The sequence below is a fragment of the Aspergillus chevalieri genome, chromosome 3, assembly GCF_016861735.1.
Source record: "Aspergillus chevalieri M1 DNA, chromosome 3, nearly complete sequence".
In the NCBI taxonomy this organism is placed as follows: domain Eukaryota; kingdom Fungi; phylum Ascomycota; class Eurotiomycetes; order Eurotiales; family Aspergillaceae; genus Aspergillus; species Aspergillus chevalieri.
Genome location: NC_057364.1, coordinates 3,047,064 through 3,064,387, shown reverse-complemented (window position 1 = coordinate 3,064,387; position 17,324 = coordinate 3,047,064). Strand labels below are relative to the sequence as shown.

Here is a 17,324-nt window from a genome sequence, read left to right as displayed (position 1 = left end):
ATCTTTTATGATTAGGGTTTGGGATTGGATTAGTTTCGGGATATGTAATTATGGCTTGATGATTGTTTAATGATTGTGTAAATGATATTCATGCATGTCGTGATTCCGGTAGCGTTTATGAAACTGTAAAACTAAAATAAAAGGTGCGCCCAATCAATCCGACTTCGTAACGATGCTATCAAAATACAGATCCAACATTGCCTGGATATGTTTTGCAGTGAACCCTTTGTGCTTTGAGTCAAAGTACTCCCGTCCGCTTCTATCCCTAGGCCACGGCGTGAGCTTCGTCGCCAATTGGGTTCTAGTCAACCATGAATAGTTCCGCTGGAGTTTCGTTTTGAGAGCCTCCGTTTGGTAGGGCTCGCGGTTTTGCTGCTTCCAGGAGAGAAATACAGAATGTCCCTTTGGGGTTATCTGTAGGAAATCTCTCCTCCGTGGTATTAGTTTCAATCTGATGAGAGCGTATCACGAAACCGAACATCACAATCAACACCCCTGCAGTTTAGAAACTCTTCAAGAACTCATGGCAGCTTCGCGTCATCTTCCCTTGAATTAGTACTGTATCTACGAAATACCACAGAAAGACCATCCACACGATTGTCCTCCTATGCATTCTAGGCGGACCACTCCTGCGGAAATCACTTAGAAGGATGTCCATGTCCTCTGCAGGCGTGCGGCCCTTGTGTACAGCAAGTTGGCATCTCTTATGTTGTTTTTGGTGCGCTGAGATTGTGTTTTCATTTCCAGGTTGTTCAATGTACTTGGAAAAAGATTCTGTTCAAGGCCGTGCGATATCCTAGAAGCCAGCATAGGTAGGATAGCGGACGACCAGACCGTGCGCGATGGAGGGACTAGATGGCGACCATCATTGGTGCCTTATCGGACACCTTGGGATTTTGGGTGTTGAATGTAATCATAATCGTTGAGGATATTTCCGAATTCTTCCAAGTAATATAAAGAATAGCGTATCCGGCTCTGTTGATAGCGGACATCCAATCAAAGATAGATTCGTACTGATACATCAGCGTCCTCAGCTCGCATAGCAGTACCCCTGGGTGATAACACCAGATCCGCGGGTCTTGCGCGCGCATGCTTGAACTGAGCGAGTAGATAGTCTGATTGTGGCGAGATTTAGGTTCAATTCTGTTGTGTGCTTTTGCATATGCGGTAGTTGGGTGTTGAGAATGTAGAAATATTCTGTGCGATGAATGAATCGTATTCTGAATGCAAAGTGTTTATCCTGTTGATGTGGTTGTCGTATGATTTCTAGCAGACGTCGTGATAGACGGTCAATAAGGCATGTTACGTCTCGGATCCGCTCGTCGATATTGGAGTCTGAATATGCACGCATAGGTCGATCTAGAGGGAATTCCTTGTCGTCCAGCCATAGGTATAGCAGAGCATTCTTGAGCGGTGAAGCTTTCAAAACAGGCTGCTGAGCTAAGGTTGCGATGAGGAATAGCTTGGTCTGATATCCATCCTCAGGGTCCACAGAGCCTAGCATTTGGTCGAATAGCTGGTTCAGTTCCTTAGGAACCGTGTATAGCGTTTGGATGAGATATTCAGGTGTGACTCGATAGCCTATACCCTTTAGAAATGAGCGCACTACTAAACGAGCCCATAGGAACACGCCCTCTGAGAGTCTCTCAATCTCATCCACCAAACATTTGTACGCATGCTTGACTCGGTCAAAATTAGGGTCCATTTTAAACTTCACCATATTGGACTTCCAAATATCGTCTTGGATGAGTTAGTGAATTTGGATTTGAATGCTCATCTCAGCTGCGAAGAGTGGAGGAAAGGGACGTGTGGCCGACTGCTGACGCATAGCTTCACATTCTCTGAATTTGTCCAGGACTGGAGATCGCGGGCTGTGTACCAGTGGTCTACCTCGCCATCTTCAAATTCGTCGAGTCCGCCGATGAAGAGACAAATGCGGTGGTTTGAAGTCGCTTCCTCGCTCATCAAACGATTAAATGCGCCTTTATCTCCTCGAAACGGAACGGGGTCCGGTGAAATTGCAATCCCGGACACCAAACCACTCCAGAGCCCAGGAAAACACCAGGATATAAATCCAGGACACTGCGTGATAATCTCGAATAGAATATGTCTGTAAAGACCTCCGAGAGACATTTGGAGTTCGTCCCCCAAGCCACAGAGAACCGTGCGAACCTCAATTGCTTACCTCCGGCCCAGCGTTGCAGTTCTTGTTGAAATCGCGAAGCCTGGCTCGGGAACTTCATTAGTGTCAACTTTCCAGCGCCAGCTTTCCCGGATATATGGAACATGTGACAGTCTGAGTTGAGCCATGTCAGGAATTCTAGACTGGTTTGTTCTCGCATGTATTCATCGTCTTCTTGTATGTTTTTCTGTTGGTTCCCCGTTTTATTGTCACTTTTGTCTACCATCCATGTAAAATTTCAGTTGCCGCATCGCTGATATTGTCTTCCCGCTTGTATATGGATGGGAACATCAAACGCTGAAGGATGTGGTTCTGGTTAAATATGGAAGCTGTGACGCTCTGAAGCTTTACTAGCAGGACACCAATCTTGCTTAATGACGGAGAGAAGCCTGAGGTGCCATCTTTATTCTCTGCTGCTGCTGGTACAGGCCTTGGGTGCAGCTGTAGCATTTTTATTGACGTTGTGATTTCGTCTCGGAGAGCTTGAAGTTGCTTTGTTGTCTCATTTTGAAGTTGTTTTGCTTCGCTCTCAATCTTATCAAGCTTTGATTTAACTGCAGAATGCTGCTGGTCGCTCTCCTCGCTGTTGCTCCTCGTCAACATTAAATAAAAAATCAATGAATCGGATGATGTACTCCATCATGAGATGCGAACGAATCAAGATCTGCGATTGAAACTCGCTTATTTTCTGTTCTAGACTCAATATCCATCTCTTTCCGTAAACTCCATCATGTCACTCTCATACTCTGCCAGTTCGACCTCCTATCAGTCGTCTTCAATAGACTGAGAATCTTAGAGAGCTCCTTGGAAACGCCATGGCAAGCAATAGCTAAGTGGAAAAGTCCCTTTTCGTTTTCAGTCCGGTCAGGGCCAGGTAAATTTAACCAGTAGGCCTTTTGTCACGACATTCAGATCCTCCAGGAGTACGTTCAGAGTAGTGTTTTCGAATGTCATTCCATTGCCTAAATTGAATATCTGGTGACCGCCGCATACTATCTTGCAAGCGAATTCAATAAAGTTGATAATGCTATAGCAAGACCGATAGCCGTAAGGGGATCCATGGTGTTCTCGAGTGGCTTTAAGCCAAGTCGAAGATGGAAGTTATGGAAAGAGGATAACACAGGAAATAAACACTTATACAAGTAGACATAAAGGGTATGGATTAGCACCATCAACAGAAAAGGCTGTCCAGTAAGCTTGAGCGCATCGATTTCTGGAACACCCATGTCTTAAAGATAGACTGCAACGCCCCGTTCCTGAGAACCTTGTCATTCTTCCCATAAAATCTCAGTGTACATTGTAGGTTTCATAGTTTATGTCTGACCAAAGTGACTTTGACATAACAAATGAATCTTTGACGGAAAAAGGGCGGGTTGGCCGTTCAAACAAATATCACATAGCAATCCGAGCCATAGTAAGTGTGCATCTAATGTCGAAACATGCGAGCTCGCAGTGTAGGAAGCGATGGGAGGTTGCGAGATATTTTTGAGTCGTGTTGAAGGTCTCGTGACACAACACCATGTGACCACTCGAACCTCGCAGTGCATTCTACTCCAAACCCATCATCAGCAATCATGACCTGGAGGGTACTTTCACGCCCCCGGGTACCATATACCCTCCTTCAACATCGAAGTTATATAAAATCCCCGTCTTTGTTTTCAATCCTGCATCCTGCATATACGATCTTCCGTCCTACATCCCATCTGTCTAACCGGCAACCGAAGATTATCGATTCTGCCAGGAAAATTGAAGAAGAAACACTCCCTGGCTATGTCGCAGAGCGCTACTATCCCGCATATATTGGCCAAGTATTTAATTCGCGGTATCGAGTTGTGACCAAGCTGGGCTTCGGAGCTACCTCGACGGTCTGGTTATGTCGTGATGTACGGTCAGTTACACAGGCCCAGCAACAGAGAAAAATGGCGCGCAGCTGACAAGTATAACCAAAGAGAGAACCGCTATCTAACCCTAAAGCTCCACACCCGAACAAATCACCCAATTCGTGAATTGCAAATCATGAAGCACCTACAAAGCATCCAGCAAAGACACGGCGGCAAGAAGTATATACGCGTTGCATTGGACTCTTTCCAAGTGGAAGGTCCGCATGGAATACACCATTGTCTTGTTTATGAACCTGCTGGGATGGATATGAACGAGTTGCTGGATGTCTTTGAAGGAACCCTACCCGTGGCTGTTCACAGGACTGCTATTCGGAGTGTTCTTGTTGCGTTGAGTTATCTGCATAAGTCCAATGTTGTTCATACCGGTCAGTCAATAATAAGGACCCCTTATTACTGACACATCCTAATCGCTTCAGATGTCCAACCAAACAACATCCTCCTAAGCCTCGACAACGATGACGAATTCGTCCTCGACGAACTCGCGAACTCAGAAACCACCAACCCAACACCCCGCAAACACCTGCACAACCGCACAGTTTACACCTCCCGCTACATGCCCATAACAACCGGCGAACTCGTCCTCTGCGATCTCGGCGAGGCACGAATACTCCAACGTAACAAGAAGCAAGATGGGCTTATCATGCCAAATGCCTACCGAGCACCGGAAATACTGCTTGATATGGAATGGGATGAGAAGGCTGATATATGGGCGGTGGGGCAGACGGTATGTTCTTTTTTCTGGGTTTGTGATGCGCTATGGTTACCTTACATGGGGATATACAGGCATGGAGTTTGTTCGAGAAAGGACATATATTCCCAAACCGCCCCCTAGAAACAGATCTCGACCACGCACATCGCTTCGCAGAAATGATATCCCTTCTAGGACCTCCACCATTTGAGTTCCTTCGCCGGAGTGAGGAAAGTCTGAAGTTCTGGGATGAACATGGCAAGTCTACCAAGTCTTATAGCCTGTCCGTTTGCTAAATACATTGGCAGGAAACTGGCGAGGCGCTGTCCCAATCCCTGAGGGATCACTTGAAGATCGGGAGTGTCAGCTTGAAGGGCGTGATAAGGTCGTTTTTCTGGGGTTTATACGGAGGGCTTTGTGTTGGGTACCTAAGGAGAGGGCTAGTGCTCGGGATCTTATGTGCGATGAGTGGGTTAGGGGGTGGTTATAAGGACGAATTACGGACGGAGGGATGTATAGTATAGATCCTGTATATAATAGGGTTTACTCGTGTATGTTTATCCTGATGAATTACGGATTATGCTGTGGAGCGGAAATAATGTTTCAGATGATGGACATGGATACTTGTATTTCACTTGTATCCAAATTTGATGGGTATCCATTTGAAATAACACACAGACACACACACATACATACAAAAGATTAAGAAATACTATGGTCATACAGATGGAAACGGCGGACCGGAAAAGCAGACCACATACATAAGGTCTACTTCCCCAACATAACGCCCGCTCCTCTCAACATGACGATGGTATGTCCATGTTTGACCTTTCCTCCACCGATTGCCTCCGAAAATTCAAGGAACTCTCCTGATTCGACGTGGAAGATCCGTAACCGCCCCTCTTCACCAACGCGATTATTGTCATTCTGGACACGTAACCGCTTTGCGGCGTCATCGAGCACCCGTCCCACCTTCCACCTCGTGTCGAAATAAAGATCGGCAGCAGGAGGCTCGTTCTTCTCTGTATCACATGTCCCTACAACGTGCAGATATAAACGTCTCTCCGCGGGGACGCCGGCGTCTCCCTTCGCAGTGCGTTTCATGGTATTCAGCGTTGCGGGGCCACTTGGCCTCGACTTTGTTGTCGTTGTCGTTGTCGTAGCCGCCTGACTTTTCTCCTTGCTCCAAGTCCTCACTCGCGAAAACATAGACCGTAATGTCTCGTTCGCGGAGGCCCCAGCCCCAGCTGGCCGGGCGCCTAACGGTGTCATCTTCGTGCAATCATGCTCCTCCTTTAATCTGTGCTTCAAACAATACTGCCTATTACAGTTGGGACACTGCACGCCGGGGTCCTTCAACGTGTTAATAAGCGTCTTGCACGACAAATGCGCGCACTGGTCCGAATTGTAGATATTCGGTTTCTCGATGGGTGTGCTGCTCTTGACATTGTCGGTTCCTGCCCTCCGTCGTGCCCATTCTCCTGCTCGGGAGCACTTGTGTGCTGTTTCACTGCGGTGGTCTAGGCAGAATGTGCCCTCGCAGGAGCCGCAGCGGAAGGGAAGGAAGTCGAGTTGGCCGCAGAACTCGAACTGGCAGTGACGGCCGATGGTTTCGAGGTCTTTCTCGGCTAGTTGGTTGGTGTATTCAGTGTTCGATTTGGCGGCCCCTTTGGAGATGGAGATGGGCGCCATGGCGAGTGATGTGTCGGATTAAAGACGTAGGCAGGATAAGATAAAGAGAGAATGAGTTAGGTAGGTAGCAAATGTGATAGAAAATGCGAAAGTAAATATAAAAGCAAAGAGATGGCAGCACAGACGATACCTGTGCTGCTGGTTGGAGAAAGAAGGAGAGAGGGAAGGAGAGGAGGAAGAGGTATAAGTAGGAAAGAATCCGGCTGCCTATAAGTTATGCGATGCCTAGAATGGTAGATGCAATAGATATGAAATGAAAGAAAGGTAGGAGACAGCGTTCCTGCCTGAAGATGAATGAATTGGAGATGATTGTCTGGAAATGGCCGAAGAGCCTCGAAGACGCTGGTATTTGCGGAGACATGACTCAGCACAGTGGCGCAGATCTTTCCAGGCGTGGCGGTGTGATCTTCTGATCTGGAGATAAGATTGTCTAACTCCGAACGGGCAAAGACTTTATGAAATATGATGTAGTATTTCCTATTATATATGGCGTATAACTCATGTACATCCTGAAGTCCTGGTATCATGCATTTCGAAACTAATAAAATGTGACCTAGACACTCATCTTCATCTTGATTGCCTTATGCGGCTGGTATCCGATCACTTCAAACTGATCATCCTTCCAGCCATCAATGACACCGCTTCCCCGGTCATCACGCTTGATCTTTAATTCCGGGAACTCATTAGGCTCGCGAGTAAGCTGCTCATTCAGAGCGTCGATGTGGTCGAGATAGACATGAGCATCACCCATAGTATGAATCAACGTTCCGGGATTCAAGTCTGTCGCGTGCGCCAGGATATGAGTCAAAAGTGCGTAGGAAGCAATGTTGAACGGAACTCCCAAACCCATATCACACGATCGCTGGTAAAGTTGGCAAGATAAAGTTCCCTTCTTCTTGCTTTCACCTTCAGCAGACGGTGGGTAGGAAACGTAGAACTGAGCGAACATGTGGCACGGCGGCAAGGCCATCTTCTCCAGATCCGCAGGGTTCCACGCACTCATGATGATGCGCCGATCAAATGGCGTCTCCTTCAACTTGCGCACCACGTCCGCCAGTTGGTCATACCCTTGGCCAGTGTAATCAGTCTTTGCATCAACATACTCCGCCCCAAAATGTCTCCACTGGAACCCATAGACAGGTCCCAGATCGCCGACCTCTCGGTGTCCAAGTCCAACTTTATCCAGGAACTCCCGACTGCCATTCCCATCCCAGATCTTGATCCCGACTTCAGAAAGAGGGACGGACGATGTGCTTCCGGAAATAAACCAGAGCAGTTCTGCCAGGACGGCGCGCAGGAAAACGCGCTTGGTCGTGAGAAGGGGCAGGACGGGGATCGGGTCGGAGGAAGGTGTAGGACCCGGTTTGGACAGGGAGAAGCGTAGCTGCGGGGGCGCGAAGATGGATCGTGTCCCTGTGCCAGTGCGGTCGGGACGGTGCTCGCCCTCGGCAAGGATGGTGCGGATGAGGTTCAAGTACTGGTGTTCTTCGTGGGAGGGGTTGTGCGGCGGGGATGGCGAGGAAGCCTGCGCTTTTTGCTCTGGAGTAACAGTCATGATGTTGTGTTCGTGAGTATTTATGTCATGTAAAGGCGAATGACTATATACGATCTCGAGCTGATGTTCCTTGAACAGGAGTGGCTTAATTGCCTGCGAGGGGAATACGGAGTCATTTTTCCAGACGCGGGGACGCGACGCGCCGCGAAGTCACATGACTGATAAGCCAATCTGTATCATTACGATATTGGTAATTTTGGCAGCAGACGCCTCTATTTTGTATAGTTATTTTCGCTATATCGCACAGCCGTGATGAGAATTGGATGCATTGGAAGACATCGAGTATTGAGATAGCAGAAGGAATACATATCAGTCATTCCGGCATTCCCAAGTCTTCGGATATTGAGATGTATCGCTATATGCTAGCGAAAGGCTATTCTAAATGCACGCTCAGCTGGTAAACAATCAAAGCGTCTTTTTGCTTTTCTTGTAAGAATTCTAAATTGAGATGACAACAAGTAGAAGATGCTTAATCCGCGAGCAAATCAACCCCAACTCGCCGGAGCGCACCTACAACCCACTCCGGGTAATTTAATTTATCCCCATAGAGCTTGCTAAAGAACTCGTGCAAGAAAGCAGGGAATCTATCTTCAATGATAGCTTGTCGGGCAGACCCCATGAGGGCAATGAGGTAATGAACGTTATGAATAGTGAGACTAGTAGATTGTGAGCAATGATCACCCAAGACTTTTTGAAAAAGTGCACACTTACAGATGAGCGCCGACAGTCTCCTTCGAAGCCAGGTGATGAATATATGCTCTGGTAATCCCTAATCCTCCCTTATCTCGAGGCGTGCAGCAGGCGCAATTACACCCTTCCACAACCGGGCCAAAGTCGTCTGCGAAGGAGTAATGCCGAAGGTCGAGGCTACCATTCGGGGTAACAGCATTGCCAAATCGCTATGCCCGTGTCATTCAAGCTATTCATTAATTGGAAAGACCAGGACTTACCGCTGTTCTCGTCGGCCAGACACAATCAAACATATCTGCGCCGAGTGCGGTTGCAACGATCAGATCTTCGGGGTAGCCCTGAGAAGCAATTTAGAGTGTACCCTAAAGAAAGCTGACAGCATCAAACTCACCACGCCCATCACGTATCTTGGCTTTCTTTCTGGAAGTAACCCGGTACAGGTATCCACCCTATGTGACAGACGTTAGTACGACCGGTATTTGGCCCACGATTGAACAGAACAAGCGTACACTTTGCAGAAGTCCTCTTTCGCTTCACCACCAGAAAGGCCACCAATAGCGATTCCCGGGGTATCTCGCGCGACCATCTCAGCGCAGCATTTTCTCCGCAAATCCAGATCCAAGCCACCCTGGATGATACAGAACAGATTCTGTCTCTCCGGGTATTTATGCGCTGCTGTGCATCGGTCTAACCATCGGACAGACCGTTCCATAGCTTCCTCAATTCTGGCATGATCAGGTGATGTAGTTGCGATCACATCATCTAGCTGCATGATGATATCTGATCCGATCGAATTTTGAAGGGAAATGGAATGTTCGGGGGTAAGGAGCCTTAAGTTCTTTGTCAGATAATTTCGAAGGCATCTTCCCGGAACACATACATAGGCGAGCCATCATGAGGGCTGAGGAACCGAACACCTTCTTCTGTGACATTCGCGAGCTTAAGCAATGATACCATTTGAAAGCTAAGAGATCAAGTACGTTAGCCCTCGTAGAAACTTTCCTCAACATAAGCAAGCTCACCCGCCGCTATCAGTCAGGATGTTTCGATCCCATCCTTGCAACTTATGTGCGCCGCTCACTTTGTCCAGGACAGCCTGTCCCGGTTTCAGACCCAAATGGTACGTGTTATTCAAACACAGCATACACCCTGTCTGCTTCAGTTGGTCATACGTCAGACCTTTGAGGGACGCCTGCGTCGCAACAGGCATGAATATCGGCAATGAGACAGCTCCATGGGGTAGACGCAGTGTGCTTGCCCGAGCTTTGGTTGTCTGTCAAGGATGTTAGAATGACAAATCATACAGTGAACCGGCGTGCTATAGAATTACAGAGCATTTGGCATGGATGTCAAATTTCAATGCAGAAGGCATTGGCGTGTGCTCCGTGGGGGTTGTTGATGTTGTCGACATGACCATGCTTCGAGCCCCGCGCAAGGCTGCGGAGCATGCACTTTTATACTTGAAAGATCCTGTTATAATGGTATACTTAAACAGTGTGCACATCTGTCAGGCGGAAGAGATCTTCATCAACAATCAATAGTAAGCTATGTTAGCAAGTTTCTGTGGACTTTGCTCAATATAAAAAAAGAAAAGGTAGTGGCATTCCAGCGATGCCTTATCGATAAGCGTTTGCAGTGTTTGAATCATGGACTCGTGTAAATACAATACGTTACTCGTATCAAAGGAGACCACTACAGCCACAAAAAAAAAAAAAGACAAAGGCGCATGTTTATCTCCGGTTTGACCACTCGACCATCATGATTTCACTGTTATTATATACGATCGATCTTATCCTATAAATTGATTTGGTCTTGAGAAGAGCAAAGAAAAGATAAAGCGGAAGATAGAAAGGAAAAGATACGACAGAGACAGAGAAGTTGTATCTGAAGTATGCATAGTATATGCCCCACAATAAGCTTCACTGCAATTGCCGACCCACAGTCAGTCACATGACTTTCTCCGCGGTTCTTTTTCGCCGCAATTACTCCAAACAATCGCTCGTGGGATGTTCTGGAAATCCTCGATTCGTACTCAATATTCCGTCCTTAATGCTTGAACAATTTCTTCTTATTAAAGGAAATAGCTCTCTCTCTCTCTCTCTCTCTCTCTCTTTTTTTTTTTTTTTTTTTTGACTAGATTCTTCTACCATCCTTCGTTGCTCCCGATCTCCGACGAGGAACCTCGGTTACCGCAATTCTCCAGAGGCTGGGTTGGGAAGATTGTACGATAAAGCGGCTACCTGCACATAAGCGATTTACGGATATTTCCAATGAGCCGGCCAACTGCAAGGCTTTGCGCGGATTGCCTGCCTGGTGCACTCAGGCCCATAGCGCTTCCCGCACCTGCTCCGCGGCGGGGTACACCGAGACGAGTGCGTATTGCGGAGTCTAGGAGAAGTCTACATGGTGTGCAAGGGCGTCGACAGGGGCCCTACATAGCGAGTCATGATGTGCATCAGTGTGGTAACATGAAGGGTCTGCCGCGTCCTTGCGAGAATGTGCGACAGTTTGCGACCGCGAGCGAGAATAAGGGAGAAGCCAAAGGGGAGTCGAAGAATGTACCGGAGGATGGCCCTTTGAAGGAATATGAGGATCGCATTGCGCAGGGCAGACTGAGGAGCGACCCGTATCAGAGACGTAGGTGCAATGAAATCATTTTGGTGATGAATGTGGACGATAGCTGACCCTTAAATCCGTACTTTAGATATCATCGAAAGCCTCCAGGCTCTTTTCGAGAATCTCAAGTCGTATAACCCACCTAAAGTCAACCACCCCAGCGTTGAGTCGCTCGACCTCCAGCCCAAGAAGTCGTTCTTTGGCTCTCTGTTTGGCGGTGGTAGAAATCCCGACGAACCAACCATCCCCAAAGATCTCCCCAAGGGCTTATATATGTTCGGTGATGTTGGATGTGGGAAGACCATGCTTATGGATCTGTTCTTCGAAACGCTGCCGCCGAACATCAGAGCCAAGACACGGATTCACTTCCACAACTTTATGCAGGATGTACACAGGCGCATGCATCAAGCAAAGATGAAGCACGGCAATGATATCGATGCACTGCCTTTGGTGGCTGCGGATATTGCTGAGGCATCCAGTGTGTTGTGCTTCGATGAGTTTCAGTGTACAGACGTTGCGGATGCCATGATTTTGAGGAGGCTTCTCGATTTTCTCATGTCTCACGGTGTTGTTCTTGTGACGACGTCCAACAGACATCCGGATGAATTGTACAAGAACGGTATCCAACGCGAGTCATTCATCCCCTGCATTAACCTCTTGAAGACAGCGCTGAGCGTGATCAACCTTAACTCACCCACGGACTACCGTAAAATCCCCCGTCCGCCATCCGGTGTGTACCACCATCCGCTTGGACCTGAGGCAGACCAACATGTCCAGAAATGGCTCGACTTTCTGGGTGACCCGGTTAATGACCCTCCGCACCCTGCCACGCAGGAGGTCTGGGGACGCAAGATTGAAGTTCCCCTGGCCAGTGGCCGCGCTGCACAGTTCAAGTTTCAGCAGTTGCTCGGAAGTGCCACCGGTGCGGCAGACTATATCGAGTTGGTTCGGAACTACGATGCCTTTATCGTGACTGATGTGCCTGGGATGACCATCAATGAACGGGATCTGGCACGGAGATTCATCACGTTCATTGATGCAGTCTATGAGGGCAGGGTAAGTCATCGCTTATGAATCATGCGAAACGTTACATGCTAACTCGCGATAGGCCAAATTAGTCCTCACGACCGAGGTCCCCCTTACTCACCTCTTTATCTCCGAATCTGAAGCCAAGAGTTCCACTAGTGACGGCGAAGACCTCTCAGATGCCATGCGTATGATGATGGATGATTTGGGTCTCTCCGTACAGGCTCTCAAATCCACATCCATTTTCAGCGGTGATGAGGAGCGGTTTGCTTTTGCTCGTGCGCTCTCCAGACTGGCAGAGATGGGCAGCAAGGAGTGGGTAGAGAGGGGTCTGGGTGTTGGGATGTTCGTGGATGACAAGCAAAGCGAGCACAAGATGTAGACTCCTTCTCTTTTTCTATTCTTTTTCTGTTGTACATAAGGTCCCTGTGTATATACTATGTAGACAAGCTAGACGGGGCCATAGACATAACTAGAACACGACACTGTATACATATTGCAATGTATAATGCAGTGATACTCTGCGATACTACACAGTACTACTCTACATACTGCTGCTGATCAATCGGCCTCTCATGATTTGCTCTGGCTGCGTTCCAAATGGGGAAGGGAGGTCAATGACGTCATCCATCCAAATCAAGACACAGCTTGACCTACGGCGTCACATTACTAACCCCAACTGTCGAGACTCTTGACCGACAACGTCACTTCGTCCCTGTCTGCAATGCGAACCATTCCTGTTCCTTGTTTTCTTCTCTCCCTCGCTCTCCACATACCTGTGGACACTTCAGCTGGTCGAAAGGAACGCTGATTACATATCGACTCTGCGCCAATGGGCCATACCCCTGAGGCGATTACTGGTCGAGAGCTGCGATGCTGATAAACGAATGCGTCCAAGTGCGTCTGTCGAGTAACCCCAGATTATCAAGATCGAACGGTGGACCGAAAACGTTACATCATTGGACAAGTTGACGTAAAGAAGGTCTCCAGCCTGCGAGAATTAGAAATGTACCAGCTGAGAGTGTACTTATATGGGCTGATGTCCGCTGGGTGCGTCTTGTCTGTTGGCGACTTTCGCTACTAGCTTTTTGACGATCTGACTACATCTTTTTCTATACTCCCGCTAGACTTGTTACTGCATTCCACCATGACAACGTCAGATGCCAAGGTCGTCGACCTCCAGAAGGATACTGTCGAGATCGATAACAAAAAGCATATGACAACCGACTATGGGATTAAGATCTCGAACGCAGATAATTGGCTGCGGGTGGCCCATGAGAACCACAGTGGCCCCTCGTTACTAGAAGACCAGATTGCTCGGGAGAAGGTTGGATCCCGAGATACCTGCTGAATTGGTGAGAATAGCTACTGACTGATAATAGATTATGCGCTTCGACCATGAGCGTATCCCAGAGCGTGTTGTCCATGCCCGTGGCACCGGAGCATTTGGTACATTTAGACTCCACAAGAGCGCAAAAGACTACACCACAGCTGGTGTCTTGACTGACACCTCTCGCGAGACTCCATTGTTCCTGCGCTTCTCGACAGTCCAGGGAAGCAAGGGAGGTGCAGACACCGTTCGGGATGTCCGGGGGTTTGCATTGAAGATGTATACACCTGAGGGTAACTGGGATATCGTTGGAAACAACATTCCGGTTTTCTTCATCCAAGATGCTATGAAGTTCCCGGACGTCGTCCATTCCGTGAAGCCAGAACCGCATAATGAAGTGCCTCAGGGACAGAGTGCGCATAACAATTTCTGGGATTTTGCCTATATGCACACGGAAACCTCACACATGCAGCAATGGGTATGTGATATCACTCTAGGAGCTAAGGTGCAAGTGCTAACGAAACGATACCAGATCATGTCTGACAGAGCAATTCCTCGCTCGTACCGGATGATGCAAGGGTTCGGTGTCAATACCTTTTCCTTGGTTAACTCCGAGGGCAAGCGTCATTTTGTGAAGTTTATTTTCACGCCCGAGCTTGGAGTTCACTCCTTGGTATGGGATGAAGCCTTGAAGATCGGCGGTCAAGACCCAGATTTCCACCGCAAGGACCTTATGGATGCCATTAATGCCGGCCAGTTCCCCAAGTGGAAGTTTGGCATGCAGATTATCCCCGAGGAAAAGCAAGACAACTTCGAATTCGACATCCTGGACGCGACCAAGATCTGGCCTGAGGACCTAGTGCCCATTGAATACTTTGGTGAACTTGAACTTAACCGAAATGTTGATGAATTCTTCCCCCAGACTGAGCAGGTTGCGTTCTGCACCAGCCACGTCGTGCCTGGCATTGATTTCTCCGACGATCCATTGCTTCAGGGCCGGAATTTCTCCTACTTTGACACGCAGATCTCCCGCTTAGGCCCTAACTGGCAAGAGCTGCCGATTAACCGACCGGTATGTCCGTATCTGAGCCTTGTTAACCGCGATGGGGCCATGAAACACCGTATCACCAAGGGCACGGTCAACTACTGGCCCAACCGCTTCGAAGCCAATCCTCCTGCGCCGGAATCCCAGGGCGGATTTACCTCGTATCCTGAGAAGATTCAGGGCAAGAAAGCTCGCATGCTTTCTCACAAATTCAAGGAACACTACAACCAAGCCCAATTGTACTACAACTCCCTTTCCGATATCGAGAAGATTCACTCGGCCAAGGCATTCTCGTTCGAGTTGGATCACTGCGATGACCCTACCGTCTACAAGCGCATGTCGGAGCGTCTGACTTACATCGACCTCGGCTTAGCTCAGACCGTTGCGATGAATGTAGGCGGTGATAAGCCCACCAAGGCGCCCAAAGAAAACAAGGGTCAAAAGGCAAAGGGTCTGAGCCAGCTGGAATATTTCCCGGAGACCCCTACCATCGCAACCCGTCGCATTGCTGTTCTGTTAGCTGACGGCTTTGACTACGCCACATACACGACCATCAAAGAAGTCCTTCAGAAGCAAAACGCTTTCGTCTTCACCATTGGTGCACAGCGCCAGGGTGTACAGGCTGTGTCCGGCGAGACTGTGACCCCCGACCACCACTTCTCAGGCATGCGGTCGACCCTCTTCGACGCGGTCTTTGTCCCTGGCGGGAAGCATATCGAAGTACTTCGCAAGAACGGAGTCGCCAAGTACTGGATTACAGAATCGTTTGCGCATCTCAAGGCGATTGCTGGATTGAACGAGGCTGTCGATTTCATTGCGAAGCAGATTGACTTGGATGCTGTCAAGTTCGCTGCTGCATCAAAGGGTAACGTGACAGAAAGTTATGGTGTGGTTACTGGCCACGGAAGCCCCGGCGACTTGCTCAAGGTGTCGGATGTGTCCAAGGACTCGAAGGGCCTCGCAGAGCAGTTTATCTGGCATGTTTCGAGACACAGGAATTGGCAGAGAGAGTTGGATGGGTTGAGTGATGAGATTGCTGCTTGATTTAGTTAAGAGATATCTAGTATATGTACTTTTAATCTGTAATATGATTACCTGTGAAAGAACCTACCTTATACCGGCTTTCTTGCAGCATTTAAAAAGTTATCTTTGGCATTATCTATAGATTTTTGATAGTAGAGTGAGGGCAAGTGACGTCTTATATACTGTCTAACCAGGCTAGTTAACATTAAAAAGACGCCATATCTAGCTGTAGAAGAGGCCATCTTGTAATTTTTAGTATCTTTCACAGGAACTCAAATTCCAGTTGGAATTTAAGCAAAATATACATTGAAACTCAGTTCAATGCTGTTGTCCGTCGCCAAAGGTTTTGGAATCCCGCAAACGTGCTACCGGTGTACTACATATATACTGCCACCGGCCGAATAACCACCAAGTTATTCCCAGCAGCAATAGCTTTCGAAACGGCGCATGATCCTAATGCAAGCGTCCTCCCAGAACGAACGGTATACAGGGGGCTCATTGCACAACCATGATCAGAGAAAGAAAAGACCGATACGCAGGCAGGCAGCATTTTAGACTCATGATGTCGGCCCATACCTGACAGACCGTGCAGAACAGGAATCCCAGGCATGCTGCGGTACATAGTAACTAACTCGTCCGTTCATCAAGCAGATTATCTAGGTCAACAGAAGCGTTGCCGTGGGGGGTCACATCACCTACATTCTCGAGCAGCAGCATTGCATCGCCAGTAATGCAAGCCGCATACCACAGTGCAAAGCGTTACACGGCAGGCGCAAGAAAATAGCCGGAGATGCGCATTTGCGCATTGACAATGACAGCCAAAAAGAAAAGCAAGCTGAAAAAGGAGAAATGAGAAATGACTACAGATATCTTGCCTGGAAAGGAGCTAAGCTAAGTGTCTGGCAAGTAATTTCTTTCGTCACTGTAAGAGCCTCTCTTTCTACTTCCCCTCTTCTTCTCCCTTGGAAAAACGAGTACATATGACATAGGAGGACTGCGTCTAAATTCGCATCTGTCTTTTCTCGTGCGCGCGACTTTGTTCCGATTTGGAATCAATCGGATATGGCAATACTGATATCGCGTTCCCAGCGCTTAACGGCTGTTATTGGGATCGCGTGTATTTTCTTTCTTGCTGAGATTTCCGGTATGCATTTGTCTTGCCCTTTTTTTTTTTTTTTACTTTGATTTGTTAATTTCTCTTGGGAATGAGCTGGTTTTGGGGAATTAGAGAACGTTTCCCTCGATTTCCGAGACATTGAACGAATGGACATGTTACTTGGTTGATTTACTGACTTGCTTATTCCAGTCGGTTTCTATACGCGTTCTCTCGCTCTCGTGGCAGATGCGTTTCATTATGTATGTTTCAGCTCGACGCATCGGATATTTTGTGATGTATGGTTGATGGCTGACTTCGATGTTAGTTGAATGATCTTGTGGGATTTATTGTTGCATTGGTTGCTGTCAAGGTAAACATCCACTATCTAATATCCGAAAGTTGAGTTTGAGAATATAGGAAGACTAATTTGAGCTCGATATCAGGTCTCCGAACGAGATGACCCGCCCAAATCCCTCACCT

The 17,324-nt window shown here is 48.0% G+C and overlaps 7 protein-coding genes across 7 annotated transcripts; 3 read left to right on the top strand and 4 right to left on the bottom strand.

The window, feature by feature from the left end:
- Nucleotides 1-1,030: 1,030 nt before the first annotated feature.
- Nucleotides 1,031-1,720, bottom strand: ACHE_31092S (uncharacterized protein; the record flags this gene model as incomplete). Its single annotated transcript, XM_043277783.1, has 1 exon — nucleotides 1,031-1,720. The coding sequence occupies one exon, from the start codon at nucleotides 1,718-1,720 to the stop codon at nucleotides 1,031-1,033; it is 690 nt and encodes a 229-aa protein (XP_043135627.1).
- Nucleotides 1,721-3,756: 2,036 nt separating this feature from the next.
- Nucleotides 3,757-5,261, top strand: ACHE_31090A (uncharacterized protein; the record flags this gene model as incomplete). Its single annotated transcript, XM_043277782.1, has 5 exons — nucleotides 3,757-4,070; nucleotides 4,132-4,448; nucleotides 4,500-4,807; nucleotides 4,867-5,029; nucleotides 5,080-5,261. The coding sequence occupies 5 exons, from the start codon at nucleotides 3,757-3,759 to the stop codon at nucleotides 5,259-5,261; spliced, it is 1,284 nt and encodes a 427-aa protein (XP_043135626.1).
- Nucleotides 5,262-5,539: 278 nt separating this feature from the next.
- ACHE_31091S (AN1-type zinc finger protein) lies at nucleotides 5,540-6,463 on the bottom strand (the record flags this gene model as incomplete). Its single annotated transcript, XM_043277781.1, has 1 exon — nucleotides 5,540-6,463. One exon carries the CDS (start codon nucleotides 6,461-6,463, stop codon nucleotides 5,540-5,542), a length of 924 nt encoding a protein of 307 aa, XP_043135625.1.
- A 553-nt stretch (nucleotides 6,464-7,016) lies between these two features.
- Nucleotides 7,017-8,018, bottom strand: TMP1 (thymidylate synthase; the record flags this gene model as incomplete). The annotated part of the gene is made up of 1 exon (XM_043277780.1): nucleotides 7,017-8,018. The coding sequence occupies one exon, from the start codon at nucleotides 8,016-8,018 to the stop codon at nucleotides 7,017-7,019; it is 1,002 nt and encodes a 333-aa protein (XP_043135624.1).
- Nucleotides 8,019-8,487: 469 nt separating this feature from the next.
- On the bottom strand, nucleotides 8,488-10,212 carry ACHE_31088S (tRNA-ribosyltransferase family protein; the record flags this gene model as incomplete). Its single annotated transcript, XM_043277779.1, has 8 exons — nucleotides 8,488-8,674; nucleotides 8,730-8,917; nucleotides 8,969-9,046; nucleotides 9,100-9,157; nucleotides 9,218-9,538; nucleotides 9,589-9,672; nucleotides 9,731-9,981; nucleotides 10,039-10,212. The coding sequence occupies 8 exons, from the start codon at nucleotides 10,210-10,212 to the stop codon at nucleotides 8,488-8,490; spliced, it is 1,341 nt and encodes a 446-aa protein (XP_043135623.1).
- Nucleotides 10,213-10,978: 766 nt separating this feature from the next.
- On the top strand, nucleotides 10,979-12,732 carry ACHE_31087A (AFG1 family ATPase; the record flags this gene model as incomplete). The annotated part of the gene is made up of 3 exons (XM_043277778.1): nucleotides 10,979-11,345; nucleotides 11,413-12,380; nucleotides 12,433-12,732. The coding sequence occupies 3 exons, from the start codon at nucleotides 10,979-10,981 to the stop codon at nucleotides 12,730-12,732; spliced, it is 1,635 nt and encodes a 544-aa protein (XP_043135622.1).
- Nucleotides 12,733-13,497: 765 nt separating this feature from the next.
- On the top strand, nucleotides 13,498-15,769 carry CAT1 (catalase A; the record flags this gene model as incomplete). The annotated part of the gene is made up of 3 exons (XM_043277777.1): nucleotides 13,498-13,677; nucleotides 13,733-14,158; nucleotides 14,213-15,769. 3 exons carry the CDS (start codon nucleotides 13,498-13,500, stop codon nucleotides 15,767-15,769), a joined length of 2,163 nt encoding a protein of 720 aa, XP_043135621.1.
- Nucleotides 15,770-17,324: the final 1,555 nt, after the last annotated feature.